At 40.9% G+C, this 26,565-nt stretch overlaps 1 protein-coding gene across 3 annotated transcripts in view; it reads left to right on the forward strand.

Annotated features, from left to right (window-relative positions):
• MAP3K20 (mitogen-activated protein kinase kinase kinase 20) overlaps positions 1-26,565 on the forward strand; it is a 92,589-nt gene that overhangs the window by 46,141 nt on the left and 19,883 nt on the right. For all 3 annotated transcript variants that reach the window (XM_031505411.3, XM_085585074.1, XM_085585073.1), the window contains exons 9-14: positions 657-731; positions 5,998-6,104; positions 13,631-13,766; positions 24,399-24,443; positions 25,376-25,406; positions 25,527-25,666. In XM_031505411.3, coding sequence (XP_031361271.2) covers positions 657-731; positions 5,998-6,104; positions 13,631-13,766; positions 24,399-24,443; positions 25,376-25,406; positions 25,527-25,666 — 534 coding nt within the window. The remainder of the gene's footprint in view (positions 1-656; positions 732-5,997; positions 6,105-13,630; positions 13,767-24,398; positions 24,444-25,375; positions 25,407-25,526; positions 25,667-26,565) is intronic.

Here is a 26,565-nt window from a genome sequence, read left to right on the forward strand (position 1 = left end):
TGCAAACTAATTCTCTGTAGTCAGTGGTCCTGGCTAAAGCCAGCAACTCCTTGTCTTCAGTCATTAGGAAATATTTATGAGTTCACTGTGCTCTGTGAGTGCTTTCTGAGATCTGCATGTCCTCGTTAATCCTTCTGACCACAGGCTCATGAAACATCTCTTGTGTCATGTAGAGCTTCACTTAACTCTTTTTAACTCACTTAATGTAATCTATATTTCAGCTATTTGTGTGTCAAAAGTGATTATAGTATTGTACAGCTAGATCATTTATGTGGGAGAAAGGAATTGAGGCAGGCTGTACATTATGCCTATCTGACAAGCATCTTAAAATACTATGCAGTAACCTCCACATATCATTATGTTTTAGTATTAAAAGCTATTTGTCTTGGTTTTGCATCCTCTCTGAGCTTTCTTAAGGAACCCCATTTGTGCATTTGACATGTTACTTTCTTATAGGTCTATTAAAAATTATTTGTTCTTCCTGCTAGTGTTAGAAATTTTGATTTTTCTTTCTAGTATGTCTCCACATTTTTATATTGTTTTTAAAAGTGAGAGTGTGCTTTAGATCTTTGAAGTCTATTGGTCTCATAGGAAATTGCTTAGTAGCAGCTTAAAGTGAAATGCTTCCAGTAACTGGTACATTTTCTTTCCATTAGAGATTAACCATTCCAAGCAGTTGTCCCAGAAGTTTTGCAGAACTGATGCACCAATGTTGGGATGCTGATTCAAAGGTAATTAAATGTGTGTTTGATTTCTGCACCACCACTCCAGCCTTATTTTGCAAAGTGCATTAGCATTTCTTTAGGGGACAAGTCTGAGCTGACACCATTGACTCATTTCTTGAGAAAGATAGGCAGGACTGTCTTTTTATTTTAGTGTATTTATATATTTATACATAAATAACTCTGTCTCTCCTTTTTAATCAAGAGTTACTATGCTGCTAACTTTGTAACTACTGAAGACAATGACAGGGAATACAGTAAGATGGCAAAAATGTAGCCATTTTGGAGCAAGTGGAAAAATCGTGGGTTTTATATTTTCTTTCAAAGATTAATACTTAACCCTTTTTGGATGTATGTGAGCCTCATGTTATGAAATACAAATTTCAAGGTCCAATTCTGTGCCCTGCTTGTGTTGAAAACTCAACTATAAGTCAAGAATAAATTAATCCATAAAACATGGGTAGTAACAACAGCAACACATTCTAAATTAACATTAAACCTTTCCTAATCTGTTCCCTTAGGGCTTGAATGGTGAGCTTTTTAATGACTGGATTGTAATAATATTATAATAGCAGTGCTATTTAACCATAAAAACAGAATAAAAAGTTAAGAGCTGCACCATTGTCACTATTAATCTGCTGTTACAAGGAAGGGATGGAATAAGTATTTAGACAGTAAAAGCTTTTGTAGATTATGAGAGTTACCTTCTTAAAATTGACTTTGTGACCATCCTATTGTACATAAAACTGGCTGAAAAGATCCTGTGGGCATACTTGCTTTAGTACCAAGGATTAAGACTATTTCCTTTGCCTGTGAAAACATTTGAGACATTGAAGAATAGTTAAGCAAAGGAAATTGTGCTCTTTTTCTCAAGTCAAGGCACTAGGAAGAACTTCATTTCTTTAAACTCAGGAGAAAGTTAGCTACTACTTCTCAGAGACCAAGTTTAATTCCAAGATAAATGAGAGCATATAGGTGCTCCAAAGTAAAATTTATCACCAAAGAGTAGCCACAGAAGAATAATATGAGGAAGGAAATACGCATTCTTGGTCTCTCTTTTAAAAGCAAAGGGTTGTTTTCCTACAGAATGGATCTGGAAGACCGAGATCCATCAACATGTGATTTCCACATGAACAGACATATAATTGCCATTCTGTTAATAATTCCTTGTATCCTCCCCAGAGAAGAGAGGGGAGAAAAATGCTTCATGTTTTTGAATCTACAAGTAGGCTGTTTCAGTTCTAGGTCAATAATTACTGAAGAAGACTTTGAGTGCCAACTGCTTATCTTTACTAACTGCTCCTAAGTGCCAGCATCATTACTGAAGGTCTCAGAATAAGGATTACTGGAGCTTCTTTTCTGTAATTGTAGCACATACCAGATCAGCTCACTCTCTGCCTTGTTCAAGCCGCATCCATAAGTGTCCAAAATCCTGTTGCTGTTTCTTAAGGAGAGAGAGGGATTTGCATGTTGTAAAAGAATGATGCTTAACCATCAGGCTGAGTTCTGTCTGATAAATTTATCTGGGTACGGGCTGGTTATTGAGGACATTGTTCCCAGAGGTATCTCTGATGCATGCAAACTGTGAATCTCGTGTGAGATGGGGTTTTTCTGACTGTCTGCTCTCTGCTAGTTTTTTTCATGCAGCTCTTCTTCTGTTAGGCAATTACAGCATTGTTCACATGACTGAAATGGAGTAATCTGTGGTCACAATTTGGACATGTGACTGACTTATTCAGTCACGTGCTGGGAAAGGTTCACTACTTACAGCTCTCAAAATGCTTTGATAAAGGGCTGTGTGGCCTGCATGAGCCAAAAGATGGAGCACGCTCCTCTGAAATACTGCTCTCTGTAACGTTCCTTTTTGCCAGGATTAGCTTTAGAAAATCAGATCGTTGATGCATGAACAAGTTACTGAAGGTCAAGCAGGGGTGAGCTTGAGTATGTCAGCTGCTCAAAAGCAGTTGTTAAGGTGCATACTTCTAACCCACAGAAAGCATGAGGTAACTTTTGGTGCCTTACCCCTGAGAAATGAGGGATATGCATTTATGGTGGGGCTAAGGAATACACTTGGAGAGCTGCTGCAGAGCAGCTGGAGTGTCAGACAGTGCTCACACCATAATTTCTTCATGGGAACAGACAGAGTTATTAATGTTGCTTTGAATTCTTAAGAATTTCTTCACACATGGAGAAAAATATCTGTAGTACTCCATGTGGTACTTGGAATGGTAGTCTTTATGCAGTTTAAACTGCTGGTTAAAACAAACAGTTCATACCTTAAAATTTCTACCAAACAAGTTGCTTTTGCTTGGGTATTAGATACTTGTAGAAATAAGGTTGCTTATCGCTGATGTCTTTGTTTACTGGGATTACTTGCTTCTGAGTTGTAGGTGAATAATTCTTTCTCATTTCATCTGTTCCTTCAGTTTCTCTCTACATCAAAGATGTTTATAAATTACAGAGTATTTTAATGGAAATCAGAAATCTGGGAACAGAGAAGAAACAAAAAATGAAAGACATATGGATTAAATATCATGGCTTTATGGAGACCTATTCAGTAAGAAATACTGAGTGGAAGGAAACAATGGAAACCTTAGACAGAATTATTTCTAGAGGGGCATATATTTTAAAGATTTCAGTATGAGACATCACAGATATAAAGGGAAACAGTTTTCAAAGGCGACTCATGCCTTGATATTTTAAGAATCCCTTATAAGGGCTTTCTAGAAAGTGCTAAGCATTTATCAACTGAAAATAAGATTTTTTTTTTTTTTTTTTTTTTTTGGAAGTTTCTCAGCTCAGGTTCCCAGTTTCCCAAATCACTTCTTGCCAGTTTTAGCCAAGGTACCACTCTGCATTTAGGGTGCATTTATTAAATCTGAAATTATCCTTTCTAGGGGCAAGAAATCAGCAAAACCCATGTGACAGTGTAGGCTTGTGTCTTCCTGTCAGGTTTGTCTCCATGCAAAGCTGCTACCTGTAAATCTGGCAGCTGCAGAGCTGGCAGGGTAACTGCAGGCTGTTTACAGAATTTGCACAGCCAGAGATGTACAGTACTTTGACAGTACTGTGTGTCTCTGCATTTGTTCCAGCTCCAGTTGCACCAACTCTGCAGCCCCTTTGCCTGTAGTTCAGGACCGTGATTATTGCTGCTTCTCCCAAAGCAGTTGGTTGATCCTTTTGCCTGCCCTTAGTAAAAGCTGTGTTCTCTGTCATTGTCTCCACTCTGGTTACTCCAGGCAAGCCTGATAGTAAAGTTGACTGTGCTCACTTAATGTCAGCCTTGCCCTATACTTCCCAGGATACGCTGAGAAAAACGAAACAAGCAAAACTCATATGTTTTGTGAATTATCCTGGATAGTCCATAAAATATTGTAGATAATGCAGCATGGGAATGTTTGCCCTTGGTGTCTTCCTGAAAATAGAATTTGTTTTGTATAGGCACATTATGTACCTGCCAGTCTGTTGGACAATGCGTAGCAGTTGCAGTACCCCGGTACATTTCAGGGAACCATTATCTCCTGTCTGGCAGCTTCCTCACCATTTGGGAGGCCCTTGAATCCCTTCAACAGTTCACATCCACTGGAGTGGTTACAAGAGATGCAGCTGTAGCAACAAAAAGGGTGTGAAGGCTGGTCAAAGGTTCTTCTGCCCCAAAACTGCACTGGAGTTGGTAGTGGTAGTACCACGAATGGATTTTGTGCTCTGTGCCCCCAGTGCAGCCCACTCCTGACCGGTTTGGGCTCTTGCCAGGGTGTGCTCAGAGGATCTGCTCAGCTGTGGCAAGTCCAGCACCATCATGCACATGAAGGGGAGGCCAGCTGCCTCCCCAGCCCCCTGCAAAGGCAGGGTGACCCTGCTGGGTTCCCATGCAGGGGACTGTGTCACCAGTGTAAGCAATGTGCTGCTTAACCAGTACCTGTTGCTGTGAAACTCTGCATGCCCAGTTTGCTGCTCTCTGCATGCTGGGCTGGGGAACAAATTGCATAAGCACTTGTAGCTGGGGCAAGCTTGTCTGTGGCAAAGAAAATCTGTGTAGCTCACCGAACTGCCCATTGCCTGAAATCATGGAGGTGGACCAAAAAATGACAGACAAAGCCTCCCGTTACAGCCGAATAGTGCAGCATTACAGTATAAGAGAGCTTGTCTCTTTTTTTGTTATGCATTTGACACTTTTTCATGCTGTTTGACATTTAAAATAAAGAAATTGTCTGTCTTTTATAATGTGGAAATCACTTGAATCTTCCTAAGAGAGACACCTCAGCATTGTTCCTAATTGTTTTTGTGCTCCCAAATTAAAATGCACGTTTTAATTGCGGCATCTGTAATTTTAGCAGAAATGGTATAATTAAAGGCACAGTAGAGAGAGAATGTGCATCATCCCCTTATTATGTATCTACATTTTGTTTCAACCTTTTGTCTCAACCTTGTCTGGGGTCTGTCAAACAGACTAACAGAGTCAGTGCTCTTTCAAGAAACACATTTAACTGGCTTTTTCAGTTTTCAGTTATTATCCCACTTCATAGCTTGTCCTTGGGACCAAGGGAAAAATGGAAGAAAGAAAAAAAAAAAAAAAGAGAAGTTTTAACTGGTCTTTCTGGCTTGTGAGCACAGTGGGTCTTGGATGGAGAGCCCTGGAACAGAAAGCTCAGTAAATGAGCCCAGGACAGAAGAGCACAGAGTCCACTACCATGAGCTTAGCTGCCAGGCAAGACATCCTTCCCTAACCTCAAACTTCACTTCTTCCCTGACTGCTCCTGAAGTAGCCAAGTCAGAGTTTTTCTGAAAGTATCTCCTCTGCAAAAGGGGAACTGCAGCCAGAAACCTGTTTTTGATAGGCAGCTAAATGGCTTGTTCACACACCAAAGAGTTTGTGTTAATACCTGTAAAAGGCCATCTGTATAATTACTAGTTGCTGATGGTCCAGCCTTCTCTATTTGGAAGCATTTTCCCTCTTAGCTTGAGAAAAATTATTCTCTCAAATTAAGAATCTAGACGGTTGATGATTCTAATGTTTAATACTGTTTTACTAGTAGACAAGGGAGACTAAGCTAAGGCTTCAGTCTTACTAGCCTGTGTGACTTGAGTCCTGTGTGACTCCTTTAATGGAAGAACAAAATTAAACCATTTACAGTCCTCTTGTAGGATGCTGTGGTCAGAAAGAAGTGTGGCAATTCCTGTTAACTGTGGAGTTTCAGTTGAAAAATTCCTGCAGATAGTTTTAGTAGTTTTATATGAATGCAAATGCTCTGGTTTGTTTTCCTTTTTTCTTCAGAAAAGACCATCTTTCAAGCAGATTATTTCAATCCTGGAATCTATGTCAAATGACAGCAACCTTCCAGACCAGTGTAACTCATTCCTGCATAACAAGGCAGAGTGGAGGTAAGTTTTCTTCCTCCCAAGATGATATGATGTGGTTTTACATTGAAATGGTATGAGTGGTTTTTTTCAGAAAGACATCATACTCCAGTGATGTACTGGTAGAAAATATGTGTGCTTGAAGTATTTTTAGAACATAACTTACCTTGTTGTTTTTCAGGAATGCCCAGAATGTTGCGAAACTTGTATTAGGAGCCAATGCACTTAGCTGTACCCTATATTTATTATTACAGTGGTTTAGGCATCATGATATTTATGGTTTTGTGATTCACATCTTAAGACCAATTATAATGTTTCAGTCAATAGTGTGGGGGCAAAAGAATTCAGATAACATGCAGGTTTGATGGCATTTTCATAGAAAGTCTATCAGTGATGTTAATATTAAAACCAAAAAAAGGGGCCTAAAAACCCCACCTTCCAAGTCAAGCCTCTATTTGTCCTCTCTTTTATGCATTCTACCATTTCTTATGTGTTCTCTCCTTTGTGTCAGCTGTGTGTTCACACATCCAGCATATGCCCATGCCAGTCCTGTTTCTACATAGTGTTCCAGCATTGCTTGAGCATATGATTTTAGCTATTGCTGATTGTCATTGTTATTCATAAGTGATTATAAATGGAGATGAGATTTGAGACAATTTTATTACATTACAGTTTTGCAGTAAAACTTCCAGCCTCCTTTTTGGAATGTGCCAAAACTTCAAAAACCTGTCCCTGAATCATATTTGTGGGTTAGAAAACTTGCTGCTTCCCAGTACAGCCGTCTGTTTGAGATGGAATATTGAAAGCAGATCTGCACAGGGAGATGATTTTTGCAGATGATCGTGCCTCAGTCTATATTAAGAAGCGTTGGCTCTGTGACAAATAAGCGGGGAGCACAAATACCGAAAGATTCTCTGCATCGGAGAAACCGGGACGGGGTGGAGGATGGGGAGGAGAACGTGGAAGTGGGGCTTGTTTCAAGCCCGGCAGTCCCGCGTTTCTTCCGCTGCCTTCCAAGGAAAGGCAAGACGTAGATTTTTAATGGGGCGATGGAAAAACTGAGCTGTCGCTGGGACGCCCCCGGTCACACGGCGGGGTATAAATAACCCGGGCCGGGCCCGCCCCGCCTGGGCCGCGCCGGCAGCGGGGGCTGCGCGCCATCTGCTGGCGGCAGCGCCGCACTGCGGCCCCGCCCCGCAGCCCCCGGGCCCGCCCTGCCCCGGCGCTGCTGCTCTGCTCCTGCTCCTGCTCCTGCTCCTGCTCCTGCTCTGTTCCTGCTCCTGCTCCTGCTCCTGCTCCTGCTCCTGCTCCTGCTCCTGCTCCTGCTCTGTTCCTGCTCCTGCTCCTGCTCTGTTCCTGCTCCTGCTCCTGCTCCGCTCCTGCTCCTGCTCTGCTCCTGCTCCTGCTCCTGCTCCTGCTCCTGCTCCTGCTCCTGCTCCTGCTCCTGCTCCTGCTCCTGCTCCTGCTCTGCTCCTGCTCCTGCTCCTGCTCCTGCTCCTGCTCCTGCTCCTGCTCCTGCTCCTGCTCCTGCTCCTGCTCCTGCTCTGTTCCTGCTCCTGCTCCTGCTCCGCTCCTGCTCCTGCTCTGCTCCTGCTCCTGCTCTGTTCCTGCTCCTGCTCCTGCTCCTGCTCCGCTCCTGCTCCTGCTCCTGCTCCGCTCCTGCTCCGCTCCTGCTCCTGCTCCTGCTCCTGCTCCTGCTCCGCTCCTGCTCCGCTCCTGCTCCTGCTCCTGCTCCTGCTCCTGCTCCGCTCCTGCTCCTGCTCCTGCTCTGCTCTTGCTCTGCTCTTGCTCTGCTCCTGCTCTGCTCCTGCTCCTGCTCCTGCTCCTGCTCCTGCTCCTGCTCCTGCTCCTGCTCCTGCTCCTGCTCTGCTCCTGCTCCTGCTCCTGCTCTGCTCCTGCTCCTGCTCCTGCTCTGTTCCTGCTCCTGCTCCTGCTCCTGCTCCTGCTCTGCTCCTGCTCCTGCTCCTGCTCCTGCTCCTGCTCCTGCTCCTGCTCCGCTCCTGCTCCTGCTCTGCTCCTGCTCCTGCTCCTGCTCCTGTTCCTGCTCCTGCTCTGTTCCTGCTCCTGCTCTGCTCTTGCTCTGCTCCTGCTCCTGCTCTGTTCCTGCTCCTGCTCTGCTCCTGCTCCTGCTCCTGCTCTGCTCCTGCTCTTGCTCTGCTCCTGCTCCTGCTCCTGCTCCTGCTCTGCTCCTGCTCCTGCTCCGCTCCTGCTCCTGCTCCTGCTCCGCTCCTGCTCCTGCTCCTGCTCTGCTCCTGCTCCTGCTCCGCTCCTGCTCCTGCTCTTCTCCTGCTCCTGCTCCTGCTCCTGCTCTTGCTCTACTCCTGCTCCTGCTCCTGCTCCGCTCCTGCTCCTGCTCCTGCTCCTGCTCTGCTCCTGCTCCTGCTCCTGCTCTGTTCCTGCTCCTGCTCTGCTCCTGCTCCTGCTCCTGCTCCGCTCCTGCTCCTGCTCTGCTCTTGCTCTGCTCCTGCTCCTGCTCTGTTCCTGCTCCTGCTCCTGCTCCTGCTCCTGCTCCTGCTCCTGCTCCTGCTCTGCTCTTGCTCTGCTCCTGCTCTGTTCCTGCTCCTGCTCTGCTCTTGCTCTGCTCTTGCTCTGCTCCTGCTCCTGCTCCACTCCTGCTCCTGCTCCTGCTCCTGCTCCTGCTCCTGCTCCGCTCCTGCTCCTGCTCCTGCTCCTGCTCCTGCTCTGTTCCTGCTCCTGCTCTGCTCCTGCTCCTGCTCCTGCTCCGCTCCTGCTCCTGCTCTGCTCTTGCTCTGCTCCTGCTCCTGCTCTGTTCCTGCTCCTGCTCTGCTCCTGCTCCTGCTCCTGCTCCTGCTCCTGCTCCTGCTCCTGCTCCTGCTCCTGCTCCTGCTCCTGCTCCTGCTCTTGCTCTGCTCTTGCTCTGCTCCTGCTCCTGCTCCACTCCTGCTCCTGCTCCTGCTCCTGCTCCTGCTCCTGCTCCTGCTCTGCTCTTGCTCCGCTCCTGTTCCGCTCCTGCTCTGCTCCTGCTCTGCTCCTGCTCCTGCTCTGCTCTTGCTCTGCTCCTGCTCCGCTCCTGCTCCTGCTCCTGCTCTGCTCCTGCTCCTGCTCCTGCTCTGCTCCTGCTCCTGCTCCCGCTCCCGCTCCTGCTCTGCTCCCGCTCCCGCTCCTGCTCTGCTCCTGCTCCTGCTCTGCTCCTGCTCCTGCTCCTGCTCTGCTCTTGCTCTGCTCTTGCTCTGCTCCTGCTCCGCTCCAGCTCCTGCTCCTCCTCTGCCCCTGCCCCTGCCCCAGCTCCTGCTCCTGCCCCTGCTCTGCTCCTGCTCCTGCCCCTGCTCCAGCTCCTGCTCCAGCTCCTGCTCTGCTCCAGCTCCAGCTCCTGCTCCTGCTCCTGCTCCTGCTCTGCTCCCGCTCCTGCTCCTGCTGCTGGGGCACCGCTGCGCCCGAAGCCGGCTGAGCGCTCGGGGCAGTATTTAAAGTACCCCAATTTCATTGCACCTTTGTTTATGCAGACTCTAAGCATCGTATGGTGCGTTCAACAGAAGACAGAACAAGGAGGGTTGGAAAAAGAAGTACTATCCTAGTGAGGGGTTTCTTATAATAAAAATCTTTATTTAAAAGATGAGCAGGTACTCACTTGCCTTTAGGAAAAGTGAATAACTACTTAAATCTTGCCAATATAGCAAAATAAAAGCTGTGCTAGCTGACATTTGGTAACAAACATTGTTTCACTTAATCAGTTTATTTCTTGAAGTGTGACTCAAGTGGCCCAAGTATTTCTTGCAAAGTTTGTTTTGATACACCTAAATTTCTCAGATGAGGAATGCCTGAAAAGATGTTAATGAAAAGCCATATAGCAACAAAAAGCTCTGTGGTACTATCGAGTAATGAAAAAACTTCTTACCATGGAGACTTGTGTTAAAAATAAATGTGCCATTTTTTTTCTGGAAGAATAAATTACTTAGAGACAAGGAAATATGGGAGAGAAAATAAAAATTCAAGATGGGACATGATTTGCCTGAAAGCAAAGATGATTTTTGAATTGAGCTGAAATGAAAACACAACATTCAGAAAGAGCACAAATCATGTGAGCACTTGTTTGGGAAGCTGGAGGAGTGCTCTCCTACCCAAATTCTGGTAACAGCTTCCTGCCCTGGTGTGAAAGCCATTCTGTATCAAAGCTTTCATGAACGTTTAGCCAAATAAACAGAAAGTATGCCAAAAATTTGCCACCTGAAGTAGATGAAAGATGCATAAAGTGATCCCAAAGGATAAACTAAAAGTGACTTAAGTTTATTACTAAAAAGAACTGCATGTTAATTTAATGTATTTTAACTTCTGCGTTGAAAAATCTTTGCTTTTACTGATTTTTTTTTTTCATGGTTTTTTTATCCCATAGTGATTTGCAAAGAGATAGTGAAACCAGTAGTAGGGAAAGTATGAGATGTATTACCACAAAATAGGGAATTTTAATGGAACCTGGATATCAGAGCCCTGGAGAAGGGTGACCTTGGGAAAAGCAAAAATTATGCTTGTTCCTTTGAGGGACCTCTAAATTAACAATCTAGATACTGCACTTTCACAAGGATACTGCACTTATCAAAGCAAATCAAAGCTCAGACAAGCTGAATTGTGTTTTTCCTCACTCTTAAAAAAAGGCAAGCTGAGGTTCTTTTTCTATAGACATGCCAAGATTGTAGCTGTAACAGCAAGTATCACTGACTGGCTGGCATGAAAACTGAGAGTGAGCTGAGTCTATACCTGACTGCTGGAATTGATAAAACAAATGATGCTTTGACTTATCTATATAATGCAGTCTTATTTGCACATTTTCTGGTCTTCATTTTTATATTAATATAACATTTTGATCTGCTCATTCTGTATTTCCTTAAAATAATTCAGTGTCTTTTTTCCTAATGTTCCACACATGTTCAACACATTTTTATTTTTATTATAATAAAACAGGGGCATTGTCTTATGCCTGAGATGCATAGGTCTGCCCTATGTTTAAGTTCATATTCTGTGATCTTTTTGTAGCCCTTTCTCAAGTCACTTGTATTACAGTCAGAAAAAATTACTGTAGAAGTAATGATGTTCCAATTCAGTGAGAGATCACATTTGTCTGCATTTAATCATATATACTAACTGCATCTCTCCTTCCATCCTCTCCCTACGACTGGCTGCTCCAATGCTTAAAATAGTTTATTAGTAGTATTAGTAGCAATTCATGGCATATAAAGAAATGTCAATAATTGTTTTTCATCTGTGAATGTTTATCATTATAATTTCTAGTAATGTATTAGTGTTTGTTCTTCAGTGTCATGGAATTAAACTATTCTAGAAAAACCAGTAAACTCACGCTGCAGTACTACAGAAGCAAACAAATCCACATGTCCTATCATGTATAATGTTTCAAGCTGCTTCATTTATGGAGTAAGACTCATTAACTGGGCAATGTACAGTAGCTTTCTCTTTAATTACACAGTTCCATTATGCAGTGGAATTATTTTTCAGAATGTAACTGTTTTTTGCAGACTAACCTTTTATTTTAAGAGAAGTTTCTGTCTAATGAAGAGAGATAATTACAGTACAAAACAGACTTTTGACATAGAGAAAACTATTGTTACCAGGACTCCCCTAGCGCATAATATTATTTTAAAAGAGAATGTAATTTACATATTTAAAAAATTATAGAGTTGTGTGTAAGTAGCAGCGATGATGAGAGACAAACTAAGAAAAGCAGTGCTTGCAACTGCCCTCAAATTGCTCTGTAGTTTCTACAGTAAATAGCATAGTATGTGTTGTACCTGACAGAAAGGGTTTATGGGTGTCTGGTGATGAGTCACGTTCTGACCTTCGATCCAGTGCCTTTTAGTTTGTTCCCTTGTTGTCTCTTTATTATGATGTGAGACCACTTTTTACCCAACATAAAGGATCAGTCTTAATTTATGCATGCCAATATGATATAGACTTTTTCTTGAAATTTGAAACATAATTACGAGGGGTATTTGTTCTGACCACCACATAAAACAGCTCACTCAGCAGGAGTCAAGTGTGATAAATGCCTTTGCCCCCAGGTGGCTGATTTCTGCAGTAGAATTAAGCATGGTGGTAAAGTTTGCTGTAGGATTTGCTGGTTACTTGAGTTTTGAATACTTTCACTGTACTTTCTAAGTACATCTCTGACAGATATGCCTTCTCAAAATAGGAAATCTATAACATTTGGAATATTTATATTATTTTATTTGCTTAAATAGATTATTTGGGTATGCTATTTTCCCACATTGAGAGGTTGAACTCTTTTAGTGGAAAAGAGTTTAATCATTCCATGCCAGGACAGGAGATTTGCAGAAACAAGTAATTCTCTTTCTCCACCCCAAATAGAAATGACAGCTAGCTCTGTTAGTCCTTCTACTTTCTTTTTGAAAACATCAGAAGGAGCATATTTTGTTCACAGCATGTTAACACAAGGAAAATAATGTGGAAGTTTGAGCAGAATATTTAACCTTGCAGAGTGCAAATAGCTATCTTTGGAGCTCTCTTTAGGATCTCTTGTCTTCTTAAGAGTTCAGTTTTTCAAGGAGGAAAACAAAACACTGTGATTGACTCTTCCCACAGGAAGGCAGGCAGTGCACAGTCTCCCAAACAGGCACAGAAATGTTAAATGCAAGTACAACCTCTGATACTAATAGGAGATTTTTCTTTTTTTTACCCCACAAGCAAAATATATTGCTGAATTTGGTGACAGAATTGTTGTTCACCTTCTGTGTATTTGTGTAGTGCAAAACTTGTTTAAGTCTTTTCCAAGAACAGTTCAGTTTGTGTGTTTAAAATTCACTGTCCATCAGACAGTATGTCAAAAGAAACAACTCGGTTAAGGGAGGTATGTGCAGTGAAACAAAATAAAGATGGTATCTGCAACTTTCTTAGAGTACTGCCTTAATTTCCTGCCCTTTCTACTTTTCATAACTTTGCAAGTATGATGAGAAATGGAGAAAAGTCAACCAAATCCTTCTCACAACCGTTCCAAACTTGAGAAGCTTGTATTTGTAACCATTTGCAGGATTGGCTCACATTACAATTTGTATTTTTGCTCTTGTATCTTCACCTAAAGAAACAAGAAGGTAAGTGGGGAAAATATTTCCCCACAAAACGCTTCTGTGCGTTTTGAGTGTAAGTCCAAGTAGTATTTATAGTCAAGTTATAAACCCAGACAAATGGGCTTCTTGCACTACCAGTATTGTGTTGCTAATGCTTGTCCTATTACCAGTTCTTAATGCAGCTTCTTTATGGGTAAGATCATGTTTCTTGATGTTGGGGGGGAAAGAAGGCATTTTCATTTAAAAAATGTTTTTGTTATATGGTATTTTACTCTTTTAAATGTTATTTTCTTCAACTGAAGGTATTATGGTCTGAACTATAAACATTACCATTTTTTCCTAAAGCTGTGAAAGACTTTGCATTTGGTAATTAAATGAACTGCTTGAGTTAGTATTGTACTTTTCAGCCTTTCACATTTAATTAACATTCAGGTGGGAATTATGAACAATTTATATCTGTCAGGAAAAGACAAGACGTAACAAATTGTCTCCGTGCAGATGTGAAATTGAAGCAACCTTAGAGAGACTAAAGAAACTGGAGCGTGATCTGAGCTTTAAAGAGCAGGAACTAAAGGAACGGGAGAGACGTTTGAAGATGTGGGAGCAGAAGTTAACTGAACAATCAAATACTCCTGTAAGTAGACAATAATTCAACCTTTTATCTTGTGTCAGAAGTATTTTGGAGCTTTGTCTGTGTAAATCTCAAGACATTGAGGAAGTAGTGCTCCTGTTTTTAGTTGTTCATCTGGGCCAATTTTATTGCATCACTCTAGATAACAATATTTTTTTTAATTTCACCTACTACATATTACTGATAGTTCATATTGTGACATGGGCATTTCAAGTAGTATCTCATTGATTTATTATGAGTTCTCAGCTTTCGAAGTTGTTTATATTCAATAAATTCTTTTTTTCAAAAAGCTGTAGACTTTATAAGATGCAGGATTTGGTCTTAAATGTAAGAATCATTTGCATCTTCAGAAAGCATGTTGTGAAACTTATGGAGATTTTTTTTTATTCTGTTCTTTTTCTTTGAAAATAAGCAAATTCCTATTTTCTGAAAAGTGGGTCAAATTTTGAAGCATTAACTTAAGGTTTTGTTCATAATTATAGTTGAGATAACTTTGACTGGCCAGTTACCAGCTGGTAGAGATCCCACATTTCTATTTGTAAACAGAAAAGAAAAACCTTCCTTGCATTATCCTGAATTTCTTAATGAAATACTATGCAATTCAACCACTGATTGGCAGAGGGAGGACCACAGGGTTAGTGCATGGCGAGACAAATTACAACAGAGTTGTTAAAAAAATACTGTGAAACCTACTTGTTTTTAAAGCAGTAGCTACGACAAATACCAAATTGAGATTGCAGTAGCGTATGATTTTTGTTATGCACAATTTTATCCTACTTATAACCTTGATTCCATCCAGACCTATTTACATATGACTTGTTTTTAAGGCATAGCTTATTGCTGTTCTTTGAATGAAGTTGCATTTATGTTCCAACTGCAAACAAGCAGTAATGAAATCACGGCGGATAACGTTTTCCTATGTGTAGTTTCTGTATGTTTTCAGTAGGTATCTGTATGCCTGCTTTAACACTTGCCATATTCCAGTAACTGAGCTGTGGGCCATCCTCTACCCTGAGCACAGCATGAGACACAGCCTTAATGAGCAAACCTTTTCACCAGCAAGGGCCTAGGGTTTTTTTATGCTGTACTTGCTTATGACTTGTACTTTTCACTTAGAGCTGGCATTGCTGCAAGAATAAAGCATTGTGCTAGGGCCTATTGTGCTAAGCATGAACTGTCTTTCTGCATAGCATTAACCCTACTGTCCTATTGCATTTAAGTGCAATTTCTTCTAACAGAGAAATATATGTTTGTTTTTTCCATGCATCTTAAGTGAATTGTTGCACAGAACATATTTTTTAAAAAGCCCTTTTACTGGAAAAAATTTGACATATTGTCAAAAAAAAGGGCTTATTCAATTAGGATTGTTTTTTTTCATAGCACTGGTTACACATACAACTAAATTGTAAATTCATAGCTGTAAATCATTTGCAAAATACCTTTGGGCATTCTGTTTGCAAGGTGTAATCCTTGGGAGTCAAGCGTCTGTCTCCCTCCATTAGTTCAGGCAGTGTCTGGTCAGAAGCATCAAACTAGAGGGTTACAACAGGGAGCTGCAGTGCTTGACTTTAAACTACCTTGACTATAAAAGCAGGAATAAAGATATGGCAACCAGAACTGTTACGCATCTTAGAGTTCCCACTAGGCATAAACCTGGTTTTTAGCCAAAACTAGGCCTTGTTGTGTCTCAGCTGGTACTCTTGTCCCTGCTCTGTGTTCTGCAGTCACCTTTTCACTTTGCTCTGCAGCAATGACCAGAGGCCAGCAGTGGTGTGCAGGAGTAGAAACTTAAACCAAATGACAGGAGAACATCAAAGCTGTCTCTGCCACTTGATTTTCTAGTGCTGTAGGATTGGTAGAAGCTTCATCATGCATGGAAGGTAACTATGAGTGGCAGGCTGCTCCTGTTCCAAAGAGTAAAGTATAGCTTTGCACACTTCAGCATAAGGGAAGGATGAGGCCAATATTTAGAAATGCTTCTGTGCATTTCTCCCTGCTCTTGTTTTGACCCTATTTCTGCTGCATCTTACAGAACAGGTGCCTTTGAGTCTGCAAATTCCTTTGTGCAGATCTCTAAAAGCCTCTAGCACAAGGGAATCTGGAGCATTTTGGTGGAGTAAAATATATCCATAGCTGCCATGGAATGGGAGACTTCTCTTGAAAGAAGATTTGACTTTGATGGTAGTGTATGTAGCTAAGATGAACATCTTATTTAGAGGAAGACAGTGAACAAGACATGAAATCCATGTGTCATGTATGATGGCCTGTACCTGCAGGTGCTCATTTAACCATGGAGTTTAGAGAGACTGGTGGATCCCAGCCATTTCTAAGGGTCTCTTCTGATAGTCATCATATGCAGTGTGTCACTAAAGGCATGTCCTGTCCCAAAAAACTCTTTGAATTCTCCAGATAACGAGATGGCAAAATATGGAGGAAGTAAAGTGATTATAACTTGCAAAATGAGCCATTCACAGCTTACACACTCTCAGACATTGTACAGTCAATGACCCAGAAAGGTGTTTCAGTGGAAAGCTGATTTGCAGCTTTGTTGATTTTTGTAGGGAATTCTTCCCATATGTCAGGGATGCTCTTCTGTGGATCTAAAGTGGCTATAACTACATGACAGTGGAGTGTATGTGCTAGGTCTCATTTTTGAAAGATTCCTTCTTTTTGTTGGGAAGAGCTTTTGCTGATCCTTGATCCAACTAGCACGCTGTTGATGGTGTAACTGGAGGTTTTTGTACAGCCAGGTGTATAGAAGCTTAGCTGTAGGTTCTTTCATCACGTAGCAATAGGATGCATGAAGAGTATTTAGGGCACCCCATCATCTCAACTTCTTCATTTTATTTTTGTTTCTTAAATGCTGATCACTAACTTTACTTAAGCACAATGCAAATAGTAAGTCTATGTAAGTAGGGAAAGCTCAAGTGGAACAGAAGACAGATGCTGTCTTTTTTAATGATAGAAAATTAGTCAATATAAGTGGTTTTACCAAGAAATGGGTGCTCTTTGAGCAACCCTGGCTGTGAAGCCTCTTGTGTTACATAACAGGGCATCACCATAATCACCCCTGTAACTTGTTTTGATCAACTGCCACTGACTCTTCAGTCAGTTTTCTGATTAGGTAAAAATATATGAAAATCCATGAATTTTGGGTAGGTAGTTTTACAAATGCTTTGGAAAGAAAGGCTAGTGAAGATGTTTACACACAGCTCCTTTGCTGTTGTTTTAGTAGTGTCTCAGTTTGACACCCCAAGACAAGTAGGTAGTTTAATTTAGGGTGAAACGCCTGCGGTTTTATTCCCTGTGAAGCACAGGCAAATATGTCACAGAGGTTACTAACCTGGCCACTCTGAAGAGGCATTAATAATTTTCCTGAGGAGGGCATATTTCATTTGTTACTACAAACAGACTGGGTCAGCAGAATTCCATTAAGTGTAGGTGAAGATTAGCAGAAATGTAAGATGATGTACAAGCAATTGACAGATGTCTCTTGATACCACTAAAGAAAAAAAAAAAAAGCTGAAGAAGCTGACAAGCTGACCAAAACCACCCCTGTTCCCCTGCCTGCTAGTCCCTGTGATGGCTTCTGAAGGTGTGGTGCTGGTGCAGGCTGGAGGCCAGTTCTCCTGTCCTTTGCATTGGTGAGAGACTCATTTCTGATTGTGGCTGTTGCTGGGTGACCCTTTCTCTCCTTTTGAGCATACACTCAAAAAGCTGCTGCTTTCATTTCTGATATTTAGGGGCTGCTGCTTCTGCATCAAACTGCAGAGCTTGTTTGGGTTCTCTGGTCTTAACCTGATTTATTCTTCAATCCTGAAAGGTTGAATTAAGCAACTCCAATTGCTTTGGAACCAGTCCACCTGGTTGGGAAATGTCATATTCTGTTTTGTGCTGTACAAAATGAAGGATTGAAGAGTTTGAACCTTCTTTTGTCGTGAAAGCTCTGTTGCCTGTGGTTCTTCCCATGCCACTCAGTGATTTTGCACTTTGATTTAAGAACAATGACCCCAGAAGGATGCTATCTGTTTTAAATGAATTCTTACTTGATCTCCTTGTTTAGATTCACTAATCGTATGCTTTCTGTTGATTGCTGACTAATCTGGTGGTGTCTTTTTCCTTGATTTTTAAATTGGTTCTAACTTTCACTTTTGCTCTGTCCTTTCCTCCTTTAAATAGTTTTACTTACCTCTTGCTGCAAGAATGTCTCAGGAGTCTTACTTTGAATCTAAAACAGAGGAGTCAAACAGTGCAGAGATGTCATGTCAGATCACAGCAACGAGTAACGGGGAGGTAGCTGGCATGAACCAAAGTCTGAAGGCCTTGATGATGACGGGCTTTGGGGATATCTTCTCTCTGAACAAAGCAGGATCTGTCCTGCATTCTGGAATGCAGATAAACATGCAAGCCAAAAAGAATTCTTCTAAAACCACCTCTATGAGAAAAGGGAAGAAAATCAACATGGCTTTGGGTTTCAGTGAATTCGACTGGTCAGATGATGATGATGATGATGATGATGATTTTGATGACACAGATGATAGCAGCGAATGAAATAAGTTGTAGAGTTAATCCTGAAATCGTTTTAGCAAAGCAAAACAATAAAGTTGTAGAACAAGAATCCTGTCAGTTTGGTCTGTTTAAATCCTGTAAAAGAACGAAAAACAAACAAACAACAATGAAAAATATATTTACAAGGCTAAGCATATTTGTATGTAGAAAGATATGTTGTTTTTGTTACGATTGTGCTGACTTATTTCTGCTTTGATGAAATTTGGAGCCAAACTTTCCAAACTAATTGAGATTATTATTACTTTATGATTATATATATAATTCCTAGTGCCTGATTACGGAAACTATGGCTTGATAAATTTAAGATCTGGAAACACTGGGAGAAACTTCAATGCCATTAATGCCATTGATGTACTTCAAATTTTTCTTTTGTGTTTTTTGTCATTTCCCTTACCCCTTTAATTGTCAGTCATATGCATATGCTTGTACTTCCAGATTTGCTATTTTCTACATCCATTCTTTCTTACTGTTGTAGTGAAGGTGTTTGCTGTGTTTCTTAATTTAAAGCCTTTTTCAAGGCAGCATTGTGGGAAGTCACAAATAGGTTTCTAGGAACAGAGAAGCTTGGTGGGGAAGAGAGGGGTTAGTTAAATATATAGTTTAAAAATTGAATAGCAGCAGAACCCAGATAATCCCTATTAGTAGATGATTTCTATAAATGTTCTTTTTTCCCCCCCCTCACGTGTATGTGCATGTGTATATAATTCACTCTAGCAAAGTAAACTGCAATCAGACCTCTGCATCTATTATCAGATATTGTGATCTAGAAGCTAATTTTCAGTTATGTTGATGTAAATCCATGAAGCCTCATTAACTTTGATGGACTTATTCTTGTACCTGAGAGCAAAAATCAGTGTTTGCAAATTTTGATTCTGTTGTATCTGCTAAACGGCATGTGCCATCCTTGGGAGAGGACAAAGAGAAAGCCACTGTGACATTTCAGCTTGGGCCCTACTACTGTGGCTTGTGTAAAATTCTCCATAGTAGAATCTGGCAGTAATGTCAGGAATATTTACTAGACTCTGCATTATTGTTTTTTGCAGCTACATTACTTTTAAAGTATTGTCACTGCTGTTACAGCTTACCATAAAACTCAGTGTGTAACAATCTGCTGCAATAATTGCCTGCCAGGCACTTATGTTGAGAGCAGTGAGGAAGTTTCTCCTGATGACCCCTTTAGTGGTGATGCAGAAGGAGGGAGGGAAACCAGTGTGAACACAGATGCAGGTTAGAAAGGAAGATGTTGTAAAATATTTGCCAAGGAAGAAGGGCAGCATTTCAAAAGAAAAATGTTACTGTGTAGTGTAGCAGTAGTTGGAATAAGCCATCAAAATTCCATTTTCAATTACTGGAAGGGTTTCTTTTATAAAACTTCTGGTTTTGAGTGGTTTCTTTAATTATAGGCTTGCCGGTTACATGGCTCTAACCTATATATTATGGTGTTTTGTGGATAGCTTAGAAAAAAAGGGATACATTAGATAACAGCAGGCCTCAAATCATTACCTGCTCACTCAACAAAACAGTTCTTTGAAGGAGTTTTTCTAGAGTCGGCACCTCTTTGGGTTGTGAGAAAGAATTGTTTTATCCTTAAGCATCAGCACTGGTCAGTCACCTGCGAGGCACAAGTGCTGCACTCAGGCCACCTGCTCCAATCAGTTTTCACGGGATCGTAGTTCCTGCAGGAAGTCATTTAACCCTCTTCCAAACACTCCCAAATCTATTGACTTAAATTTATCCCTCTTGTATTCCAAAGCTTTTCTCATGATGAAATTATCATTTAAATGATGCAGTAAATGTTCAAAGTATCCCAAGGAGAAACTCCTTTGGCTCAGGTGGGGATGGCTTCTTAGGTTCATCAAAGCCACCTGATTTTAGGGAGAAAAAGAGACTCGGAAGGGCAAATGATGAAATGGAAATAAGAACAAATAGCCTTTTCCAGTGTAGATTTGTACTATTTTTGTAAGTCTATGTCTGCTAACACCCACAGCAATGATACTATTTTTGTAACTGCCACTTTGCACTCGGCAAAATTTGATGGATTTGTGTAATATAATATGTGCACTTTAGGTCTTAAGTGTGTATCATTGTGCATAAATTACTGTACCACATAAGCAGTGTAGGGATGTACAATTGAAAACAAAATTTGGTTCAGTACATTTCTAATTCAAAAACCCAAAAAATCTGTTCCTAGCGTTAATATTTTGCACTTTTTTGCTGTTTGAAAATCTCGGAGCACTTAATGCACATTTATGTTTGTGTGGGTTGTAAGTGAATTTTTAATTAATCTTTACAGAAATAAAAATAGTTTTAAAGTAGTATGACATTGATTTTCATAGTTGCAATGTCACAAGGTTTAAGTCTGTCTTCAAGCTTTTGTGCTTACCCAGGTGTGTCACTTATATCAGCAAATACCATCAGAATGTGGTAACATGCTTGTGGTAATTTCTACCTACTTGTTTCAGTATTTTTTAATGAAGCAAGATGGATTTTTTTTTTCCCTTCACCTTTTTTCCCCATGTTGTTTCTCAAAGAAAATTAAACTATCTTAAGGAAAAATTTAAGTTCTTCTGAAACTTCCCATGCATTCAAAGTAGCAAAGGTGACCTCCGAATTGTAGATGAGATGATAACGTGACAAACTCTTCTGATGCAGTTGAGATAGTATTATACTTAGGATATTGGCTGTGCTTACTACAAAAGCAGTGGTATTAATTGCATTTTTACTTTCCCATGATGAATTTCACACCAGGTGTCTCCAGTCTACAAGCCAGTTATCATATGTGAGAATCAAGTTGTGTTGTTTCTGCCTCTGAAATGCTTCTCACTAGCTAAAGGCTTTGAAAATGGCTCTGGTGGGCAGGTATGGTGGTTGGAGCGGGGCAGAGTATTTCATCTTCCACACCTGATTTTGCTCTGCAGTGTATCCGAGTCCATCTTCTACCTGTCTCATCACCAGGTTATACAAATTTCCACAATAGTCCAGAGCCACATTGTGTGTCAGCTAATGAAAGCATTAACCAAACCCAGAAAGCATTTGTCTGGCTGCTCTGGGCCAAAGCCAGAACAAACCACCAAAAACCTTCCTGTGCCTTGTACACCTCTCAGCTCACTAGGCCCTGCCAGGCCTTTTGGGTTCCCAGTTTCCTCTGTCTTCCATAAAGCCTGAAGTTTTTTGCAGTAAAATAGTATTGTTGCATTTGATGGAGGGGAGAGGTAAGAACCAGGCCTGAACTTGGCTGTACTGCAAACATTAACTTAGGTGGGTAAGTGGCCTCAGAGAAGAATGGGGAGGATTGACTTTTGGCTTGCTTAATGGTCAGCTGGGACCAAGACAGGATGTCCAACTCCCAACTCCATTTCTTTTCCTTAGCAGTGGTGAAAAAATATGGAAGTGGGACTTGATGAAGGAAAACTTTTGATTTAGTTGTTTTTGAGATGGTAACATCACTAATTTCTTGGAGTAGCAAGTGCCTTAGGGTACGGTGTGGGTGCGCTGCATTGCCAGCCATTGTGTGCTCCCTGACATGGAGCTTGTCCCCTCTGGACAGGAAGGGCTTTCTGGAGGTGAGGTGTGGCGTGGCCTCTTGTCACACAGTCATGTTCATGGCTTGGCGTTTGCTTATCATTCCAGAGGTTTTCTTAGATGTTGATTCCCTTTCCTTCTGGGTTTTAAAGGGTTTATTCTGAGTTAAATATCTGATGCAGTAATGATGGGTATTGCTCTCAGCAGTAGCAATAGATCTGTAGTGTGCATATAGTTTTTAAGTATTGAGCTGTGTTATTATGTGTCTTTAGTGCTGTACTTCCTTTATCTGTAATCAGGCAGCTTTTACAGGTTTTTAATAAGACCTCTGACTTGACAGAGGTTTTAACTACAGTCCTAGGTAGAATGTTCAGGTAGAAAAAGTAAGTTCATTTAGTAATTTTCACAGCCCTTAAAATGCACTGGTAGGAATCTGGAGGAGAGACCTTTCCCCTTTCCCCCAGGCTTCAACTTAGTGTACACTGTAAAATCTGCACAGAGAATTCTGATGTGTGAAGATTTAATTTTAAAACTGTAGAACCAATGAGTTTCTGTTAACATTTTATATTGTGTGCTAAATGCTCATATGCCTTTTAAAGTCAGATATAGTCCACTGCATTTCTTGCTTTTGCACTACTGGAGAAGTTTTGTACTGAATAGTAGGAGTCAATGCTACTTTCACTTCAGGTTTGAACTGATGGAATTCGAATAGCAAATATTTTCACAGTGTTAGAAAACTTAATTTTCCCTTCTGAAAAAGCAAAGCTGAGTTCAATGCCTATGCCAAGACTCTTGTGCTGTAAACTGAATATATCATTTGTGTGGAACATGCAATGTTACACTTCTGTGTGGAAAAATCTTGCAGTGTCAGTTATCCTCTTTATTGCACTTGACATACCATGTCTTGTTTTATTCACACTGTGGATTTGATTTTCCAGTGTAAAACCAAAGCAAACAAATGAAATCATACAATGTATTCAATTTTCTCAATTGGTGTCATAAACTTTCTTTTGGTGTGAAATTTTCCCTTGCTTCTCTTTTGTTCCAAACTTCTATTTTGCAATAAACATTTTGACAGTAAATTTTATGCATTTGTGTCACTGTGTAAAACACTGGTATTCCAAGAGTTTCCTTATTGTCTGCTGGTTTAAGTCACTTTTCTGTATTACTAACTATGTGACATTTCTCCTTTATTCTCCTATTAAGAAAAAAAAACCAGAGAAATAATACAGAACTATTCTGCTACTGGTTATATTTAAACATGAAGAAATCAGAAAAAACCCACTGTACATCTAAAAATGCATTATTGGGCTTCTGCAGTAAATTTTTCAGTTATATCAGGATCCTGCTGCAGCACCAGCCAGTTTGATTATAAGTACCTACAAAAGGTACTTATACTCACGGCCTCATGAGGGTGTTCACAATTGCCACTTGCCCTTCCTTTCCTTAAGTGTGGCCCCCAGCACTACTTTTGCCCCACAGCATTCTGCCCAGGCTGCAGGTCACTTATTGTGCAGCTGGAGGTGCCAGGGCGAGGGCCTGCCATGGGGACATGCTTGGGTTGTGGGTGGGGTCTGGGATACCTGGGGGTGGCAGGGCTCTCTGAAGGAGGTGACCAAGCCATGGGGGCTCGTGGGTAACTGAGCTGAGTCTCTCATAAATCACTGTTATCAACATCAAAAGAGTTTGCACCTACATCATGATCTTGAGCTTTTAGGAGAGACACTGACTGTCCAAATACAGATCTGCAACAATGAACGCTAACTCTTTAAGCTGGATAAAAATGCCAAGAAGGTGACACTTTGGATACCATATACTTGAATGAGTAGAATGGCAATCACTATTACAGTGACACCTTCTCTGTCAGTTTTCAAATCATCCCAGAATTTTGTTTAATGCAGCCATTCCTCCATGGTTTCCTAGTGCTTCAAGAGCTAACACCATCTTGCATCCAACAAAGTGTAGGAGGAAGCTGGGAAGTGCTGCACTCCTCCAGCCTTATAGGAGTAGTTGCAAAGCAGTGGCAGCAACCAAGAGAGACTTGTCTGTACATGGGTGGGAAGACAAACTGCAGTGGCCAGACTCCAAAATCTGTTTTTGCTACTGTCCAGTGAAAGTTTTCCTTCCTTTTGTAGAAAATACCCATCATCTGGGAGGGAGTCATAATCCCAGCATTATTTTCATTGCAGACCAAAGCCATAGCAAAAGCCTTCCTGTAATGTTAGAACCAAGAGGAGAGGCAGACAGAGTCCCTTGCCATCAGATGGTTTACTTTTGCTTCCTTAGTTGTTTTTGTTGGAGATCTGCTGGTAATTTTATCTGCAGAGAGGGACAGGATCAATTTAACACTGCCAACACGCTGTTGGAGCCAGCCCACAATCAGTGCGAATGCAGTGGTTTAGTACATCAATATGAGTTGCAGCCTCAGTCCTGCTCTTTGCAGGGAAAAAGGAACAGAATAGGATCAGCCACCAGAGTAAAATTTGGGTGGAGGGGAGAAAAATGATCAGATGGTTTTCTTTTCAATTCATATCTCTCACACAGTTGCTGCCCTCCTTTGATATTTGTGCATGGACCGAGGAAGATGTGGTGAGTATTTTGTGTTAATGTGGCCAGGGTGATGATGCTGGAGCTCTCTGACAAATGACAGCGGGCACGGTGGGAGGGAAGGCCGGAGCAGAACATCTAGGTGAGAATTTACTGCTGTTTGTTTGGTGAAACTTGTGTCCCAGAATGGCTTGGAAATGACCAGGAGTAATTTAAGGGTTTGAGTTACCTTAATAAAACAGCCACATTCTCCAGTGTCCAGAAAATAGTGGGAGCTGGGAAATTATAGCAGCCAGGAGGACATTCCTGAGTCCTTGTTTAAGGAATGTGGAAGTGCCCAGTGACCCAACCCTGGACAGGACAAAATGAGTTCAAAGCTTTTATCCCACTGTGTGCCACCTGGATGGCAATTAACTGAAAAAAAGTTTAGGGCTTTTTAGGGGGTGTGGAACCTCTCTTTCATATAAAATAATGGCATTGAGTACTTTATACCTTTTATTCAGTTAAAAGGCTAAACAAGACACATTGGTGATTTATCTCTGACATAGTGATGTGTCAAAATTATTTTAATGCCCTATCAAGCAGTCCTTTTGTGTCTTATGCATCATGGGGTTGTTTGGCTGACATTTACCAAAGAACTGTCTGTAAAGCCATAAAAAAACCATATGCAAAAACCATAAAAGCTCTGGCTCCTTCACTTCAGCCCTTTTAGTACATAACATTTCTCAGCTTCTGCTTTGGTCATTTCAGTTCTTCATGACAATAAACTGAGAAAGGTGGCTGCAAAATGGAAGGCAGTTTGGAAAAGCTAAATAGAAGAAATCACTTGCATTGGTGAATCCTGAGTCCTTTATCCCAAAGTGAGAAATATTATAAATTTTGTTTTAAAAAGGATGATTACTTGTGAACTCCAAATAACTGTAATACAATATTTTGATAATTTGAACTTCAAGATTGATTCCTCTTTTTTGCAGTTTTTCTGGATGCAACAACTTACTAGAAAAGGTAAAAGCTATTAATATGTCCTTTCATGCTCACATTTATGAACTAATAGACATTTGTTCATTTTCCCTCTCTCCAACAAAGTTCCATGTGGATTTCTGAGTAACCTCTTTTTATCTTAAGGTGATACTTCTGGTGAAATGAGTGTCTATGCTAGCTTGTTTAAGGAGCATCATATCACTGGGAAGCAATTGCTTCTTCTAGAAGAAGAGGATTTAAAGGACATGGGAATTGTTTCCAGAGGACACATCATTCATTTAAAGGTATTATCAGCATATATTGAATGTTGCAGTAGGTTATAGTATGAGTATTATAGAGTCTATGGAGTTTCAGTAGTTAGCAACAAAAAAAGTTGCAAAGCTAAATAGAGAACATATTTGGTATCTAAAATAAACAGAATTATAGTTCATATGGATCTAGAACTCAAAGCAACCTGAGTATTTTATGAGGCATGAAAATGTGCTGTGCTCTTTATACTCCTCTGTAGCTCTTATTTTTCTTGTGAGCTGGATGGCAGTACTGCTGCAGCTTCACCTGGGAGGGCCATTCTCCCAGCAGAAAAGCTTGGGAATCTTCAGAGAGAACTCTCTTTAGCTGAAGGAGAAACAGATGTGAAACAGTTATTTGAACTGAAATCTCAGCTTCTCAACTTCTACATCTCATTTATAGCACAAAGCATATTTAGACTAACAAAATTCAGTTCAACTACTTTAAAAATGATTGGCAGATAGGTTTCTTTGCTCTTAGAACTTTGCTTTTAAACAGTGTTTTAAATTACTAATGTTTGTAATAAGTTAAGAAAATCATGGTCTGGAAAATGTGATCATGACAACAGTAATGGTATTAGTACTGTAGCCACAGGAGAGAGTTTTCTGGCAGTCAGCTTTGGAAAATGGATTCTATAAAAGCAGCATCTATAATTCTGTTGCTTCTCAATCATTTTAGATCCCAATTTGCTAGTAAAGAGATACTTGTATTGTAATTGCTAGTCCTGCAAATTTAGCTTTGTAAATCACACGGATTTATTCCCCTTTTGCTCATCAGCCATTTTTTCCATGCCCACACACCATTACTGATATATTTAATTTACATTTCCTACAGGGAAAATTATTGAAACTTAATAAAGTCATTAATGTCCAAAATGAAAGATCTCAGCTTCCTG

This window comes from Lonchura striata, chromosome 7 (assembly GCF_050655825.1).
Source record: "Lonchura striata isolate lonStrDom1 chromosome 7, ASM5065582v1, whole genome shotgun sequence".
NCBI lineage: Eukaryota > Metazoa > Chordata > Aves > Passeriformes > Estrildidae > Lonchura > Lonchura striata.